Source organism: Scardinius erythrophthalmus (genome assembly GCF_964197995.2).
Source record: "Scardinius erythrophthalmus genome assembly, chromosome: 1".
In the NCBI taxonomy this organism is placed as follows: Eukaryota; Metazoa; Chordata; class Actinopteri; order Cypriniformes; family Leuciscidae; genus Scardinius; species Scardinius erythrophthalmus.
In genome coordinates this window covers 31,239,704-31,256,707 of record NC_138221.1, presented here as the reverse complement: position 1 = coordinate 31,256,707, position 17,004 = coordinate 31,239,704, and the positions used below count along the sequence as shown (strand labels likewise).

At 36.9% G+C, this 17,004-nt stretch overlaps 1 protein-coding gene across 1 annotated transcript in view; it reads left to right on the top strand.

Annotated features, from left to right (window-relative positions):
• abca3b (ATP-binding cassette, sub-family A (ABC1), member 3b) overlaps positions 1–17,004 on the top strand; it is a 56,138-nt gene that overhangs the window by 14,252 nt on the left and 24,882 nt on the right. The window contains exons 5-12 of the mRNA XM_081370298.1: positions 3,055–3,220; positions 8,802–9,061; positions 9,139–9,255; positions 10,252–10,372; positions 13,369–13,542; positions 13,629–13,810; positions 15,287–15,430; positions 15,682–15,811. Coding sequence (XP_081226424.1) covers positions 3,055–3,220; positions 8,802–9,061; positions 9,139–9,255; positions 10,252–10,372; positions 13,369–13,542; positions 13,629–13,810; positions 15,287–15,430; positions 15,682–15,811 — 1,294 coding nt within the window. The remainder of the gene's footprint in view (positions 1–3,054; positions 3,221–8,801; positions 9,062–9,138; positions 9,256–10,251; positions 10,373–13,368; positions 13,543–13,628; positions 13,811–15,286; positions 15,431–15,681; positions 15,812–17,004) is intronic.

Here is a 17,004-nt window from a genome sequence, read left to right as displayed (position 1 = left end):
CGTTATAACTAACAATTCTGACGTTATAACTAACAATTCTGACTTTTTTAACTCGCAATTCTGACGTTATAACTCGCAATTCTGACGTCATAACTCGCAATTCTGTTGTTATAACTCGCAATTCTGACGTTATAACTTGCAATTCGGACTTTATATCTCACAATTCGGACTTTATAACTCTCAATTCTGACGTTATAACTAACAATTCTGACTTTATAACTCACAATTCTGACGTTATAACTAACAATTCTGACTTAATAACTCGCAATTCTGACGTTATAACTCGCAATTCTGACGTTATAACCCGCAATTCTGACGTTATAAATCGCAATTCTGACTTTATGTCACAATTCTGATGTTATATCTCACAATTCTGACGTTATAACTAACAATTCTGACGTTATAACTCGCAATTCTGATGTTATAACTCGCAATTCTGACGTTATAACTCGCAATTCTGACGTTATAACTCGCAATTCTGACGTTATAACCCGCAATTCTGACGTTATAAATCGCAATTCTGACTTTATATCTCACAATTCTGATGTTATATCTCACAATTCTGATGTTATATCTCACAATTCTGACGTTATAACTCGCAATTCTGACGTAATAACTCGCAATTCTGACGTTATAACTCGCAATTCTGACGTTATAACTCGCAATTCTGACTTTATATCTCACAATTCTGACGTTATAACTCGCAATTCTGAATTTATATCTCACAATTCTGATGTTATAACTCGCAATTCTGACTTTATAACTCACAATTCTGACGTTATAACTCGCAATTCTGACTTTATATCTCACAATTCTGACGTTATAACTCGCAATTCTGACTTTATATCTCACAATTCTGACGTTATGAATCGCAATTCTGACTTTATATCTCACAATTCTGATGTTATATCTCACAATTCTGATGTTATATCTCACAATTCTGACGTTATAACTCGCAATTTTGCAATTCTGACGTTATAACTCGCAATTCTGACTTTATATCTCACAATTCTGATGTTATAACTTGCAATTCTAACGTTATAACCTGCAATTCTGATGTTATAACTCGCAATTCTGACGTTATAACCCGCAATTCTGAGAAAAAAAGTCACACAATTATTTTTTTAATTGTTTAATTCCGTGGCGGAAACAAGCTCCCATAAAATAAACAAAAAAAACATGTTATTTATTTATAATATTTCCAAGTAATGAAATCTATTTAAAATATATATATTTTTTTAAAATTAAAAACAGCATAAATGGTTTTTACATTTCATTTGCATCATTATTTTTTATATACTTTTGTAAAGATTTACAAGATTTCAGTTCTGAAAATTGGGGGAAAATAATTGTGAAAAATGATAGTGATCCAAAAATGGGAAGAAAACATTTTCTTTTGATTTTGGTGTGAGATATAGCACGTTCTTTATAGCACGCCAGTTTTTGTGAGAGTCTAGTCTTTAACGATGATTACTGTTACTTAAAGGAAGGAAATGTTCTTTTCTGAGCATTTGAGGGCAAAATAACCGGTTTCCACAGAAGTGAAAAGTGCAGAGTCAAATCTAGCTGGAGGAATCAGGCTTAAGTGCTCTAGCAGCAAATGCCCTCAAACCATATTTGTTCATGTCTCGGGCGCCTGCTCGAGTGTTTATGAACCACTGATTCTTCCAGCTGATGCTGTTTCAGCCATTTTGAGATGCACTTCTTGAGTTTCCTCCATGTGTCTAATGGAGAGATGAGGTCTGGTCTGGTCTCTTCTTATAAGGACATGAGTGAATCATCTCTCATGATGAAAGCTTGCGAGTCCTTCGCTGAGAGTTTAATGAGTTTACCGCAGCTGCTGCATCTGCATCAATGGAAAGGGCGTTTCTGTGTGTATAGGGTTCATAAAATGTATGTTTTTATAACACTTAACTTATGAATGGTTTTACAAATGATTTACACAGAAAGTTGGTTTCCTCTTGTTAAATGAGGCCCGAAATGTCACAGTGTTTATGGATTTATTAGTATTTTCAGACAGTAGACTGAAAGGTGCGTTTTTGTCAGTGACTAATTGAATGTTTTGTCAGATGAACTGTTGTCTCTCATCTGGGAGTAGATGCAGAATTTAATTTTATTCAGATAAAAACGAGGCTCTGTGCACGCTGTACGGTCAGTGTTCCATATGTCTGTTGCTCACATGACGAAACATTGGACATACAATTTTCAGTGGATAAAAAGACAGGTCTGGACATTAGGGCTGCATCTATTCATCAAAATAATTTAATAATTAAATACTAAAAATTTTGTAAATATTAGTAAATATGATTAAAATAGTAAATTTTTACAACGGTATAATATTTTTTTATTTTGTTTAACATTTTTGTTTGATAATAATAACAATTTTTTTCATTTTACAGGTAAATTACAACAGGAAGATTTCTTATTTTGATATTTAGTAGGCCTAATAGTAACAATAATAATAATAATTAGTATTAAATACTCAATTTCTTTATTTTACAGTGAAATATTACAACAGTCATATTACTACAATATTTTTATTTAGTAATAATAATAATAATAATAGTTATTATTATTATTGTTGTTATTATTATTATTAAATACTGTCTTTTTTCCAGTTAAATATCATTAAAGATATTTTTCTTTTTAAAATAGTTTTTATATAATAATAATATTATTGTTATTGTTCATAAAATAAATACTAAACTTCTTTATTTTACAGTGAAATATTAGAACTGAAAGATTTTTAATGTTAATTTTTTAGTAATAATAATAATAATAATAGATGTTCTTATTCGTATTATTTCAACTTCAACCCCTCGCAGCTTTGTTAATGTCAAATTAACTGTTACATGTGCTCTGAAGTATATACTGTATTGAGCAATATTCAAAATTATCTGAAGTGGTAACCATAAGGTTGCAGGTTCAAACCCCGTAAGAGTTGCTCGATGTGCTGCTAATCGAGACACTCATGTTACTCCAGAGGAGTAATAGATGAACTCTTAAGCCTGCAAAACTCATATGCTAAACGACCCTTGATCTGATGTGTGGCAGGTCAGCTATCATCTGCGCTTCACATACAGCCCCAGGAACGCTCCGGCCCGAGAGAAGTCCGAGTTCAACCCCAACAATGACCTGGACTGGCACACGCTCAGCCTGTTCCCGCTGTTCCAGCTGCCCGGGCCCAGAGAACAACACAAGCCATTCGGCGGCACGCCAGGTCAGTCCGCACTCATGCATTGTGGGAAATGTTGGTGGTAAGGTAACACGAACCCAGCTCAAGTCAAGTCCAGCTATAGTACGTTTTTTGATTGATTCACTTCCGTTGCAAAGATCATTAGTTAGTTATTAACCCTCTTAGGGGCCGCTTACACGACACAGTTTTAACTGAAAACAGAAAACTTGTAATGCGTTCTGGCCGTTCATTTGCATGACAACTGTGTTTGGCGGCTCGAGAACACAAACTTTGAAATAGGTTCCAAGGTGCAAGTTTTGAAACATTATGTGCACAGGAGTTTTCCTTTTCTTTACAAAGGGATATAATACCGAATTTTTTGTCGTTTCCGTGGATAAGTTACCTACAGGTCATCGATTTCATGTTAAACTAAAAACTGCATCCAAAATGAGTCAATACATGCATTTTTCTGTATGTATGTGCACTTCTGCTAAATGTTTATTTTTTTATGCATTAAAATATGTTTCGAAGCTAACAGCCACAAAACTACATTACATTAAAACTACATTAAAAAGCTCTGTAATCAAGAATCGCCCATCAACGTGCAAATTAGACCCGGAAACTTCTTAATGTGTGATTGAATTCTTCCTTGAACAGACTTGATACCATCTTTACTGTCAGTTAGTGTTAACAGATTAGATAAACCGGCCTCTCTTTCTCTCTCTGCTTTAACGATCTCCTCCTGTATCCGAGGCTTCCCGTGACGGCGCTAGCTATTGATTAGGAAGTGATTTGGTTGGTTAGTATTCCCTTTGCCCGACGGTCTACGGTGTTGCCGACAGCTTCAGAACGCCTGGAGCATGTGTGTTATTAATCATGAGCGCTGCGTTGGCGTCCTTTTGATCTTTGATGTCTGTCAACCTCTATTTTTGGTACAGTGCTTCCAAATTACAGCTTGATCTCTGCTTCCACGACTCTTCACGCTTCAACGTCGTCCTTTTATCTGCATTTAATTGCGTTGAGTTGCTTTATACTGGAAGTGCAAAATCTTCAAGGGTCATTATGGCTAGGAAAGCCATTAGGAGCAGTGAGAACTTTTGAATGAATGTCTACGCTTTGAGAAATAGGGACTATATGAAGCTCAAAAGAAATATTATAGGTGTTTTATAAGTTTAACGCCTTCATGGCTATGTGTTTTTTTTCTGCATCGTGGCTGATTTGTAGATTGTACCCCAAAAAAAATTCCTATTGCTGGTCATTTTTGACCGATAAGAACTCAAACGTGACTCAAAAGCATTTCGCATTTTCGAATCGTGTTTTTGTGTGTGTGTGTGTGTGTGTGTGTGTTCGCATAGCGAGTGAGATAAAAGTCACAAAGTTGTGAAGTAGTAGTAGGGGTGTAACTGTACATGTATTCATCCCGAATCTTCACGGCACGGACGTCACGGCTCTGTTCATACAGTCAGATGTCGAAATGCAGTCAGTCACAGGCGATCCACACTTCAATCCAGAAGGGGGCGCGTGCAGTAATGCAACGCTGTTTGCTAACCACTAGGGCTGTCACTATACGTTCGAAAATCAATTGTATATAACATATAAAGTCCTATCAAAGCATTAGACACTGAATAAGATCAGGGATTCAGGCGATAACATGATGATATCGTCGTCATCAATAAACAGCCAACATCACCTGATCTCATTTTCTCATGGCTTTTTTAGCTACAACAATTGTGCTTTATAGACACACAATTATAGCAGCCAGAGGAATTTTTATATTAAAGAGTCAAGAGTCAAGAGCACAACTAAAGCAAACGCTAACCACCATCATGGTGACTTTAAAATGCAAAATATGATTTAATTAAAACAGAAATTAAATAAAGTAAATCTGGTTAGTTTTAAGTGAAGCTGGTAATAAGTGTACGGCCATGCATTTCACCTTTTTGTTTGGTTTATTCCAACCAAAATTCAACGACTGCCCAACGTTGGAGCTTGACGTCAAACAAACATTGGATTTAGACATCAACCCGACTTTCATTTTCAACTAAAATCCAACGTCTGACCGACGCTGTAGTCTATATCCTGTGCCTGCTGGGATCAACATCATGACATCTTGACGTCAAATAAATGTTGAATTGACATCAAATACCAACAAAGCATGACATCAAAATAACATCAAAATGACATCAGCAGAGGTCAAAATCTTGACATCAAATTGACATCGACACTTTGACGTCAATATGACTTTCATTTTTGACCTATTTCGTGACGTCATTTTGACATCAATGTTGATGTCATATTGATGTTAAATTGACGTCAAGGTGCCAGCTGGGAAGTGGCATCCTGTTTGTTTTCTTTATTTTACAAAAGCACAATGTTTTGTCTTTATTGTGCGTTTCAAATGATGCTTACTTATCTATCTATATGACCATAAATTACGAAGTATTTTCGAAGTAAGGTTGTTTCTGCTGTTATAATGAGACAAAATCATTAGACATTGTGCTGATTTGTGTCGTGGAAGTCCAGTGATGAAATATACGTGTCCAGGAAATGTGGCTTCACTCGCCGTCACCTTGTGGAAAGGTGAAGTAGGCTCAGATGTAGATGGCACTTATTGCGTTGATCTTTGTGCATCCGCCATTGTCACCGCATGTTAATGAACTCTCACTCGCAAAAGTAAATGACAGCTTAGGCTACGCGCAACACGTAAATCAAACCAATAAGTTTGAAAACAGCCTTTTAATTTTACAGTGCAGCATTTGTCAATCTATCAATTAGAGGAACAAACCAACAATTCCTTATTTTTTTATTTTAAGCAATCAGGAATCTGTCGGGGCCGGACATGTAGGCTAAAAATGTACCAAACTCGTATCGAACCATGAAAACCAAAACGGAGGTACGTACCAAACTGCGACTTCTGTGTGCCGTTACACCCCTAATATATAGCATTAATCGTTCTGTTAAAACTTCTCTATTTTTCAAGCTGAAAGCTGTTTAAATCATCATTTTTACAGCCATTTTTGAGTTATTGTTTGTAGTGCGTTGTGTGCTGTAAAATTGGATAACATTTTTACAAAAAAGAAGGTTAGTGGGTGCATTTGTTTCACTCTGAAATCATTTTAACATGCATAATGTTTACGTCTTATGCTGGGTACACACCAAAATATTTTTTACATTTTATAAGATTTTCAAAATGTGATAGACCACAAACATGAGGACAAAAAATCCTAGATTTAACCGTTTTGCTCCAATAGTGTAGTGTATAGCACACCACACACGAACAGAAAATCTGTTTCAAAACCAAATGTTTTTTCAAAAAAACATTGTACCCACCATAACCTTTCATACAGAAATATATTCATTCTTTATTGTATTTATTTATTCTTTATTGGGTTTTAGAAAAAGTTATTAAATCCCTCTATAGAACCTCACTAAACCCTTAACTCTCAGCTTCCTGCAAGTGTGTGTGTGTGTGAGAATGAGCGTGTCTTCTATCATCTCGCTTTCTGATTGGATATTGTTTTGTTTCACGTGATAATCTCCAGAACGTTTGCGCGTTTGTCCTCATAGTTCCCCCACACATCTGGATTTCTGATCGTAAATATTAAACATGTTGAATATTTACGATTCGCGATCGGGGCGGCTCTGACGTTCTTCCGAGCATGTTCGGACACTCTTAACACACCTCACACCAAGGGAAAATCTGATAAGATAATCTGTTGAACCATTGAGATAATCGGGACATAGCTAGGATTGTCGGAAGAGGGGAAATCGGCCCAAAATCAGCCCGATTATCTTTTGGTGTGTACCCAGCATTATGACTTTGCAACAGAAACAGTGGATATTTTAATGTTTATGGATTGGCCACATTCGTTTCCATTTCTCACTGTAAACCAAATTTGGTTGGTAGATTGTACCAAAATATCTTTGAATCAAGTCCAATTTTTGTGTGTTCACATAGCAAGTGTGACAAAAGTCACCAAGTTTCGTACCCTTCAGATTAATTAAAAACATGTGGTAATGCTGTCAATTGAGCATAACTTTTACAGAGCTCAGAATTTCCCTTTAAAAGAAATGAAAATTTCATGGACCCTTCTAAGTCAGTGGCGTAGGCAGAAATTGTATTTTGGGCGGGCCAGTGAAAAAGTGAGTTGGCCAATAGTTTTTCCTAGAAAAAAAATTACTTAAATAATAATTAATAAGTAAATAATAATAATATATTAATAAGCATGGTTTGAAATGAATAACAACACACTCCCCAATTTCTGTTAAATCAACCATATACAATGCAGCCTGGTGGAAATTAAGCTTTTGTGCCAAAAAAATTGCAACTAATTTAAACTAAACAATGTACAGTAGGATAGCCTATAAGGCATTCAGCTATACAGTACACAACACACCAGTAACTTAAGGCGAGACAGGTGAATAGGGTAACATTTTAAAATAATAGATATTACCATAAAACTTCCTCAGTTATTCTGGAGAATGACAAACAACTAATTTTGAGAAAACAGCATTTAAAGATTTGTAATGTAAAAAATCATACTTTTTAGCAGAAACAACTATTTACAGACACAATATCTTATCAAATCATCAGCAACAACAATACAAACCACCTAAAACACATCAAAACTTATAACACAGCATTTATGGCCAACAACTGAACAGAACCCCAGTCAAAAACAGTCAAAAACACACATCAAAATGTCAGAGCACGTCACGTGATGCATCTGAACGAATCACATTGTCAGAAATTGATATCAGCCAATGAGATTTCGCTTTTAGAGTTAAATGCCCCATTGTACTTTCACGATTGGTTGCTGATTAAAGGAATTTACCATATTTGGTTCCGACAGCATTGTGTACAGGAGAAAGTAGAGAGCTTTTCAACGGTGTTTGTTATGACAGGTGCAGAAAGCGATCGCGGTGCAGCATATTGATTAACAACGCCAACTTTTGTTGAATTTAGGAGAAATATACAGACGCAAATAGACAAAATGTAGTAAAATAAAGACCTAAATGTGTATTTTGGATTTTTTTTTTCACCACAAGTCTGAAATAATGCATTGAAGACAAATAGCCCAAAATCTTAAAATTGACCAGTGAAAAAAAAACCCGATGTTTTTGCCGTGTCTCGCCTTAAATCACTTCACGGGCAAAAATTAAGGAAATTAGTTAAACAACTGGCCTACCTTTGTTGTTTTCATTCTACAAAACAAGATGCAAGTGCCTGGGTTTAGTATTAAAAACAGAAATGATCTCATCATAGTCCAAACAGAGTTATTTTTCAAAGAACTAAAGGCCGCCAGAGCCCGCCGCCTAGAGAGTCTGCCTGTCGGACTCGGAACCCCTAGCAACCATAGCAACCAATTACGTTCCGGAGGGAGGCTTTCACGCATTTTATTCGGAAACAGAATTAAACACACACACCAGTCAACAATAAATCAGGTTTATATTAATATATTTTCTTAAATACATTTGAATAATAAAAATAAACTAAAAATGTATTTTGATCAACTTGCCTGGGCGGGCCAGTGAGTTATGTGGGTGGGCCAGTGCCGCCCTGGCCCATTACTGGCTACGCGCCTGTTCTAAGTACCGTATCTTTCTCTTCGACACCTCTTGACAGGTTATTACCGCGAGGGTTTCCTGCAGGTACAGCACGCGGTGGACCGAGCCATCATGAAGGCCTACAACAGCACGACTGCGGCCGCCCTCTTCAAGCAAACGCAAGTGCTGCTCTCCCGCTTCCCTTACCCAGCGTTCATCTACGACGTCTTCATCCTGGCCATCCAGAACCAGCTGCCCCTGCTGCTAGTGCTCAGCTTCACCTACACGTCTCTGAATATCGTCCGCGCTGTGGTCCAGGAGAAGGAGAGGAAACTAAAGGTGAGGAACTTAGAAATAGATTATGTTGGTTTTGATGCAAGAGAACTAACACTATAATCGTCTTGTGTTTATTGCAGGAGTACATGCGCATGATGGGTCTCAGTAACTGGTTGCACTGGAGCGCCTGGTTCCTCATGTTTTTCCTCTTCATTTCCATCTCCGTCTTCTTTGTCACTGTGCTCATCTGTGTCAAGGTAAGCAGAGGCACATTGGCGATACAACCTGTTCTTTGTCAAGTACCTCTTCCTTCTAGAAATATAATGTTTGCATTTCTTTGTTTGTTTTTAACTCCTTGACAAGTAAACTTTAGGGCTTAGAATTGAGAACCAGTTTATATTCTAGTTTAATTGAGAACCAGTTTATATACTTGTTCCACAAAACACTGGAACCACATTTGTTTTTTCGTGATGTTTAGTTCACTAATTTTACACACAATTTTTTTCACTGGTATATGTTGTACAACATGTACTTAAAGAAGATACAGTATGCATTCAGTTTTGCCAGTTTTTTTAAATATATATTTTTACCCTTTTTGAATGCATTATTGTAGTATAAAGTTAAGACATAATAATATTAGCAGATACAACTTTTGATTTTAATAATGTTTTAGTAAATGTTGGGATTACCATGAACTAAGATTAATTAATGCTTTAGAAGTATTTTTCATTGTTAGTTCATGTTAAATAATGTTGTTAACTAATATTAATAAATGGAACTTATTGTAAAAAATAACAGAAAAGGAAAAAATGACAGAAAAGAAATAGGAATAATTACTAAAATATAAAACACTAACACAACACTTAATACAAAGCTTATTATGTACATGTACAAGTCAAATAAATACTTGTATAAAACTAAAAAGTATAACGTTAGACTTTCTTTCTAAAGTTGTTTCTTTAATTAGTAATTTGCATGTATTATATGAAATTTTGCCATAATAATCATAATAATACAATTCTCTGAACCCAAAAATAAATAAATAAATGTCTCGAATATTTTCATTTATACGTTTCTGTACACGACATTTTAACTGAAGGAGTGCAATTAATTGTTAATAGATTCACTAAGGAATCTGAATCATCAAGAAAAATGGGAATCAAAATCAGAATTGATTTTTAGTATTCCAGACTATTTGCTAGTTTTGGCAAACAATCATATGCAGGTAATGTATATGTCTTGTTTTCTATCAGGCCAGTCCTAACGGATCGGTGTTGACCTACAGTGACCCTACGCTGGTGTTTTTCTTCCTGCTGGTTTTTGCCGTATCTACCATTAACTTCAGCTTCATGATCAGTGTGTTCTTCTCCAGGGGTGAGTTCTCCATCTACTCTTATTATCACAGAACGTAGTCGTCATTATGCTTTATTCTCTGTAGGACAATGATAGGACGCTCATCTGAACACACACAGCGTTTTTTAATCAAGCAGGCTTATTTCGGTGTAATAGACAAAGCCTCATAATCAAAGGTAAGATATAGTAGAACGTGAACGAAGAGCAAGAAAAGGTGGCCAAAGGAATGAAGGCACAAAATAGGACTTGTTCGGTATATCTTTATCTAAATACGTGCACAAACATAACAAGTTACTCATTGTTACATTCACACTTCATGTGCATAAAGCTTTTGAAAATCAGCTCTCCATTGTGCGTAAGCTGCTCTACTCTTTTCTTTTCTCTGCAAAAAGAAACCACAAACTGTGTAAATGCAGGTAACCAGCTGGGGGAAAATGTTCAGGTTGCAGTTATTGACCCTTTTTGATTCTTGAAATGCTTTTAGTGAGTAAAGGCAGAACTCGTGGCTGGACTTTATTGCATTCGATTGGTGCTTGTGTGCATGGCGGCCCTCTCTTGAGCTAATAATAAGATATGTATTCCGGCTTTAAGAGGAGGCCATAGAGATTCATCAAGCTTTAACTGTTCATCCTGATGAAAAAAAAGAATATAAAATCAAAGGGCTGTTGGTGTACAGACCTGCCGCTTTAATCAGTTTTAAGGTGGCATTTTGTTCGTAACTTATTATGGAAACTACACTGATTTGAGAATAGGTCATTTAAATTGCAAAGGCCGTTATGTGAAGCTTGAATGAAAAAGTGCATAACAGATCCCATTTAAATATGCAAAAAGTCCAAGTCTTGGTTTTGTTTTTGGGATTTACTAGTACAGGTTTTAACGCTTGAATGTTCAAAAACACATGATTTTCCACATATTAACATTGTTGCCACTTCTCAGTCTGTCAGTAACGCTCTGTTTAGTTCCTGTCTCTATGAAGCTCCTCCTTCTGAAAAGCTCAATGTGCTCTGATTGGTCGGTTAGATCAGTGTGTTGTGATTGGTCACTTCGTGTTTCGCCCCTTTACCATAATCATGAAAATAATATAAAAATAATGCAGAAACTCCTAATAATCTGTGTATAATGTCTAGTTTTATTTTAAAGGTTAATTAAACTTGAGCATTTTATTGACATGTTCTTGTTTCGTTATAACACTTTTTGGGCCCTATCATATAGTTGGTGCAATGCAGCGCCAGGCGCGACGTTTTTTGCTAGTTTCAGCCCGACGCAGTTATCATTTTCACGTCCTGTGCCACGTTGTTTAAATAGCAAATGTATTTGCGCCCATTTGTGTACCCATGGGCTGCTGGTATGCAATATATATATTTTTTAATTTAAAGAGCGCGTTAGTAGTAATGTGCGCCTATAGGCGGGTCCACAATGCGCTACACTCTGCTTATTACACACATACAGGGACGGTCAGCAGCACAAACTAGCCAAATATTAAAAATAAAAGGATTACAATGTAAAAGATTATTATTGTGTACATAAAGATATGTTGCAATTCGGCTTGTCCCATAGATGGTCTGCTCGTTTCCTCTCTGGAGACGAGTTCAGTCTTTCCACTATCAAACTCCGTCATGTAAATAGCGAATCCGCCATGGCGTGAGCGCAACTGGCTTTTAAAGGGAATGAAACTCTGATTGGTTTATTGCACATAACAAAACACACCCATTACTCATTAAGAGAATGGGGACATTTTAGAGCATGCACCGGGTGCACCGACCATTTTTCCCATCGTTTAACTAGCAAAAGTGGATTCGGACACGTCCCTAAGTGCACTTTAGACCATGCTCTTAGATCGTTAAAATAGGGCCTTTAATCTTGCAGTGACTATTTGAGAAGGTTTTATTTTTGTGGTTTTCTACAGCTGATATATGTGATGTAGAACTAGGTTGGTTTTTTTTTCTTCTGAAATCGAATCTGTGCGGTTCAACGACCTCCTTTATTCAAAAGCCTATAGAGACTTGTCCTCTTTTGGGTTTAGAGTGGCTGAAAATGAACCTTAATCAACACGTCCTGCTACAGCCCATTCAAACCCCAAATGACATATTGTTGAATCTGAAGAGGCTCTCCGCATCTATGCGTTCCTTTGAGATGTGAATGTAAAAATAGCCCAGTGTGTCATTTTCTTCCATTTGTTGAACAGCAGTGCCACTCTTTTCTACCCATCACCTCTCTCTCTTTCTCTCTTTGGTGGCTGGTTGAGGGTCGAGGGAAGGATGTTCAAGGCCAGGGTTTGAACTACTTCACATGTCCATCCTTCAGTCCCACACACTAAAACTCATGTTTGTCCAGGTCACATTCACCCAAAAATACATAAAAGACATTGAAAATGTTACAAAAGATTTCAATTTCAAATAAAAGCTGTTTTTTTTTATTTTATCTTTCTATTCATCAAAACATCCAGAAAAAAAGTCTTGATCTTGAAGCAACTGTTTTCAACATTGTTAAAATAAGAAATGTTTCTTGAGCATCAAATCAGCATATTTGAGTAATTTCTAGAAAAGACAGGCTTCCATACATTTCTCTCTGAATTTACATTAATATAATGTAGAAAATAATGAAATGCCATTTCATTTGTTTTTAAAAATAAATTAAACCATAAAAATAAGTACTATTTAAAGTATTTATACACAATGTTAGTATTTGTTTTGTTGCCTTTATTTAAATCTCTATAAATTATTATATTATAGTAATTTTATTTAGAGAATCAACATTTTGAATAACTGGAAATAGCACAAAAAAACATTTCCATGCACTTTACGGTATGAGAATTTGTAGCGGAAGTTGTGCTTAATTGTCATATAACACGATTTTGAAAAAAATCGAAACATTTTGAAGATCTTACAAAGGCATCTTAAAGAAAAATATAATTTCTTATGTCTTTCTTTTTCAGTGCGTGTGACTTGAACATGTTCTTGTGATGTTTTCATATAATTGTAAGCACAACCTAATTTCAGTGTCATTCTCTCCCATAGCGAATGTGGCGGCGGCAGCTGGAGGCTTCCTCTACTTCCTGAGCTACCTGCCGTACGTCTTCCTGTGGCCTCACTATGACCTGCTGTCTCACGCCCAGAAAGTCTCCGCCTGCCTCATCTCCAATGTGGCCATGGCCATGGGAGCCCAGCTGATCGGCATGTTTGAGGGCAAAGGTCAGGGGGTCGAGCTAAACATGACACTATAGTTGCTCTAATAATGCTGCCATGCACCTGATGCTCATGTCTTATGTTGTCCTCAGGGACGGGCATCCAGTGGCATAACCTGTTTGATCCGGTAACGGTGGACGATGACTTCTCCATGGCCCAGGTGATCGGACTGCTTCTTCTGGACGCTGTGCTGTACGGTCTGGTCACCTGGTACGTGGAAGCGGTGTTTCCGGGAGAGTATGGAGTCCCTCTTCCATGGTACTTCTTCATACTGGTACGTATTACATGCGTTCACATTGTCTACAGCCATATGTTTGGTCACTATAAGCTGCATTGAAGACCTTGGGCCGGATTCACAAAAATCTTCTGAAGAAAAAAAGTTTATTCTTTTTTTTCTAAATTCTAAGAAGTTTGTAAGAATGTTCAAGCTCTTAAAGGGACAGTTCACCCAAAAATGAAAATTCAATCATCATTTACTCACCCTCATGTCTTTCCAAACCCATAAGACTTTGGTTCATTTTAAAACACAAATTAAGATGTTTAATAAAAGAGGTTTCTCTCTCTCTCATTGAACGTCCATATAAATAAAATTTTTGGGCAAACTATCCCTTCAAGAAGTAAGTTCTTTTTTTTTTAAGAACGGTCAGATTTTATCCTAAATTCCATAAATGTTATCCCTAAAGCGGGGAAAAAATCAGACTTTATAATGGAAATAACTAACGCCATTGATCTGAAGAACATTTTAAAAATCTCTAAAACTATTAAGAATCTTTTGTGGAATGGAAAGGATCCATGGATGTTGTTCACTGGAACCATCAATGCCAATAAAGATTATTTTTTTTAAGAATGTAGTCACAAGTCTAGCTAGTCTTCTGTTTGAGTGCATTGATTATTTCCTCAATCCTCAAACATCCTCGTGCTCATCACATGGGTTAGCGTTCTTACGAAACTATGGTCAAAACAGTCTGGCCTGGTGAACTTGTCGCAGTGGTTAGCGGTTCACCCATGTGAAGTTTTTAAAGTGTGAGTGAGTGAGGACTGGAGTGCCTTGAACAGAGGCCCTTGAAAGACAGGAAGCATTTGGTCTCGGCAGGAAAACCTTGCTTTATGTCATCAAGATGGCCAGGAAGTGCATGCACAACCTTATCTCCTGACATACAGGATTTACTGTAGGGTGTGAAGAGGGAGGGCACGAGGAACAGCGTCTCAGTTTGCGCAGAGCTATTGTTCATGTAGGACACCCGTTGCGTCAGTGCTTGTGTTTGCAGACTGGCTTATCAACGGGCCGGTAATAAAGACCCCGCCAGAGTGAAAGTGATCTGGAACAATGGCCTCCTGGGTCACGCCTTTGACTCAGTGGTGTCTGGATGTCTAGCATGTTTATACACAAATGACTTACAGTTGCTGTCTGAAACCAGCGTAAAGCTACAGTATTGATGATATATAATTGCCATATTTTGTAGCCAAAATGTTGCTAATATGACCGCACCTTTGGACATATGATAATTTTAACATTTCCTCTTGTTAATGAGAGAAAACATGTGAATAAACTTTTAGTGGCCCTTCATCGTGAAACTTTTAGCCATCATCAGGACTCAACAGTGTGAGCGTTTTACTCGCATTAGTTGTGTGCGATCTGTAAAATGTATTTAGGAACATTTGTGTTAAATAGAAAAAAATAAAGATTTTATGAAATTTAAGGTATTAAAAAAAGGGTTGTCAAATACTTTACCTCCTCATCTGCCCTCAGCCCTCGTACTGGTGCAGCAGCCCTCGTGTGGCCTTTCTGAAGAAGGAGGATGACGAGGAAGCCGAGAAGGCGACGAAGGGGGAATTTATTGAAGAGGAGCCAGCTGGACTGGTCTCGGGGGTCAAGATCAAACATTTGGCTAAGGTATCGGATGCACCGTGGTTTGCATTAATATTATTAGATTCACAGGGGACAGATGGCAGACTCTGTGTGTGTGTGTGTGTGTGTGTGTGTGTGTGTGTGTGTGTGTGTGTGTGTGTGTGTGTGTGTGTGTGTGTGTGTGTGTGTGTGTGTGTGTGTGTGTGTGTGTGTGTGTGCAAGGTCAGTGTGACAGAGACATGGATTTCCTCTATAAACTGTTGGAGAAGGTAAACATGTGGATCATTCTGTCGCAGGTGTTCAAAGTGGGCAATAAGACCAAGGAGGCGGTGAGGGATTTAACGCTCAACATGTTTGAAGGCCAGATCACTGTCCTTCTCGGTCACAACGGAGCGGGCAAGACAACCACACTATCAATGCTGACAGGTGAGAAGAACACAGCAATTTAGTTTTAATGTACTTTAGCTAAGTTTTTTAAGTTGTGTGACTGTCCCTCTCAAATTGCTTTAGGAAATGTGATTCTTTTTAGTGAGTCAGTTCATTTTAATGAACTGGTTCAATAAATGATTCATTTGAATCATATCTGTATTGTGCTCCTTGAACATTGTACATAATCTGTTTTGTAGCTATTTAGCATAATTTTTATGATTAGTTGAATTAAGGTGTTGTATTATAGGTTTAATACTTGAGTGTTTATTGTAAATCTAAATAAAACAGCTCTTTTTTAACTGAATAATATAATGATAATTTAAATTATTTTGTCCTGTTAAATAATACATTTTAAGCTACTAGCAAAAAAGTAGATAAGTACTTTTTTAAAACTAGCTTGACTGTTTAACTACGTGACCAGACGTCCCGGGACAGTCGCGAAATCTAAGCTGTTGTCCCGAATCCCGAACACGGCCCTAATTGTCCCGAAAATTATACTAAAGCAAAATCTTGAGTAGTTATTGTCTGATAAAACATTAAAAATTGTCTGTGGAGGTTGAGTCGTCCTGCAGCCAGCCCCCACCGGCTGCTCATTGGCTGCAGCATCTTTTTAGTTTCTTTTTTTTTTGCACACAGTGCTGCGACCAATCAATCACTCCTTTACGACTGGCTGCCTGCACATTCACTGTCCTCGCGGCTGCTGCAACTTGCTGCTCCAATCGTAAAGGAGTGATTGATTGGTCGCGGCACTGTGTGCAAAAAAATACTTCGGCCTAATGTCTGATGTCGGGTTACACAAAGCAAATCATCTACACGATTATTTCGTTTTCTTATTTAATGACCGACAATTTAGTTGTAGTTTATAATCTTGGCTTAAGGCTTATTAGCGTTAGGCTATAATAGCCTGAAAGGTCTGATTGACGCACTGTTACAGCAGTCATTGTTTTTTTTTTGTTTTTTTTCACAATGACATTTGAGTTCCTGATTTTAATGTTGTTTTTTTGTGGCAGACTAAAGACTAATGACAGACTGTTGATCTTTGAATAAAAATATATTTTATTATAGGCTATGTAGTCTAATATCATAGTAGGTACATCTATTGATCATAATATCAATATTAGTTATATTATAAAAAGATAATGCTTCTTTAAATATATCACAGTTTAGCTCATTTTTGTTAGCAGTAGCTA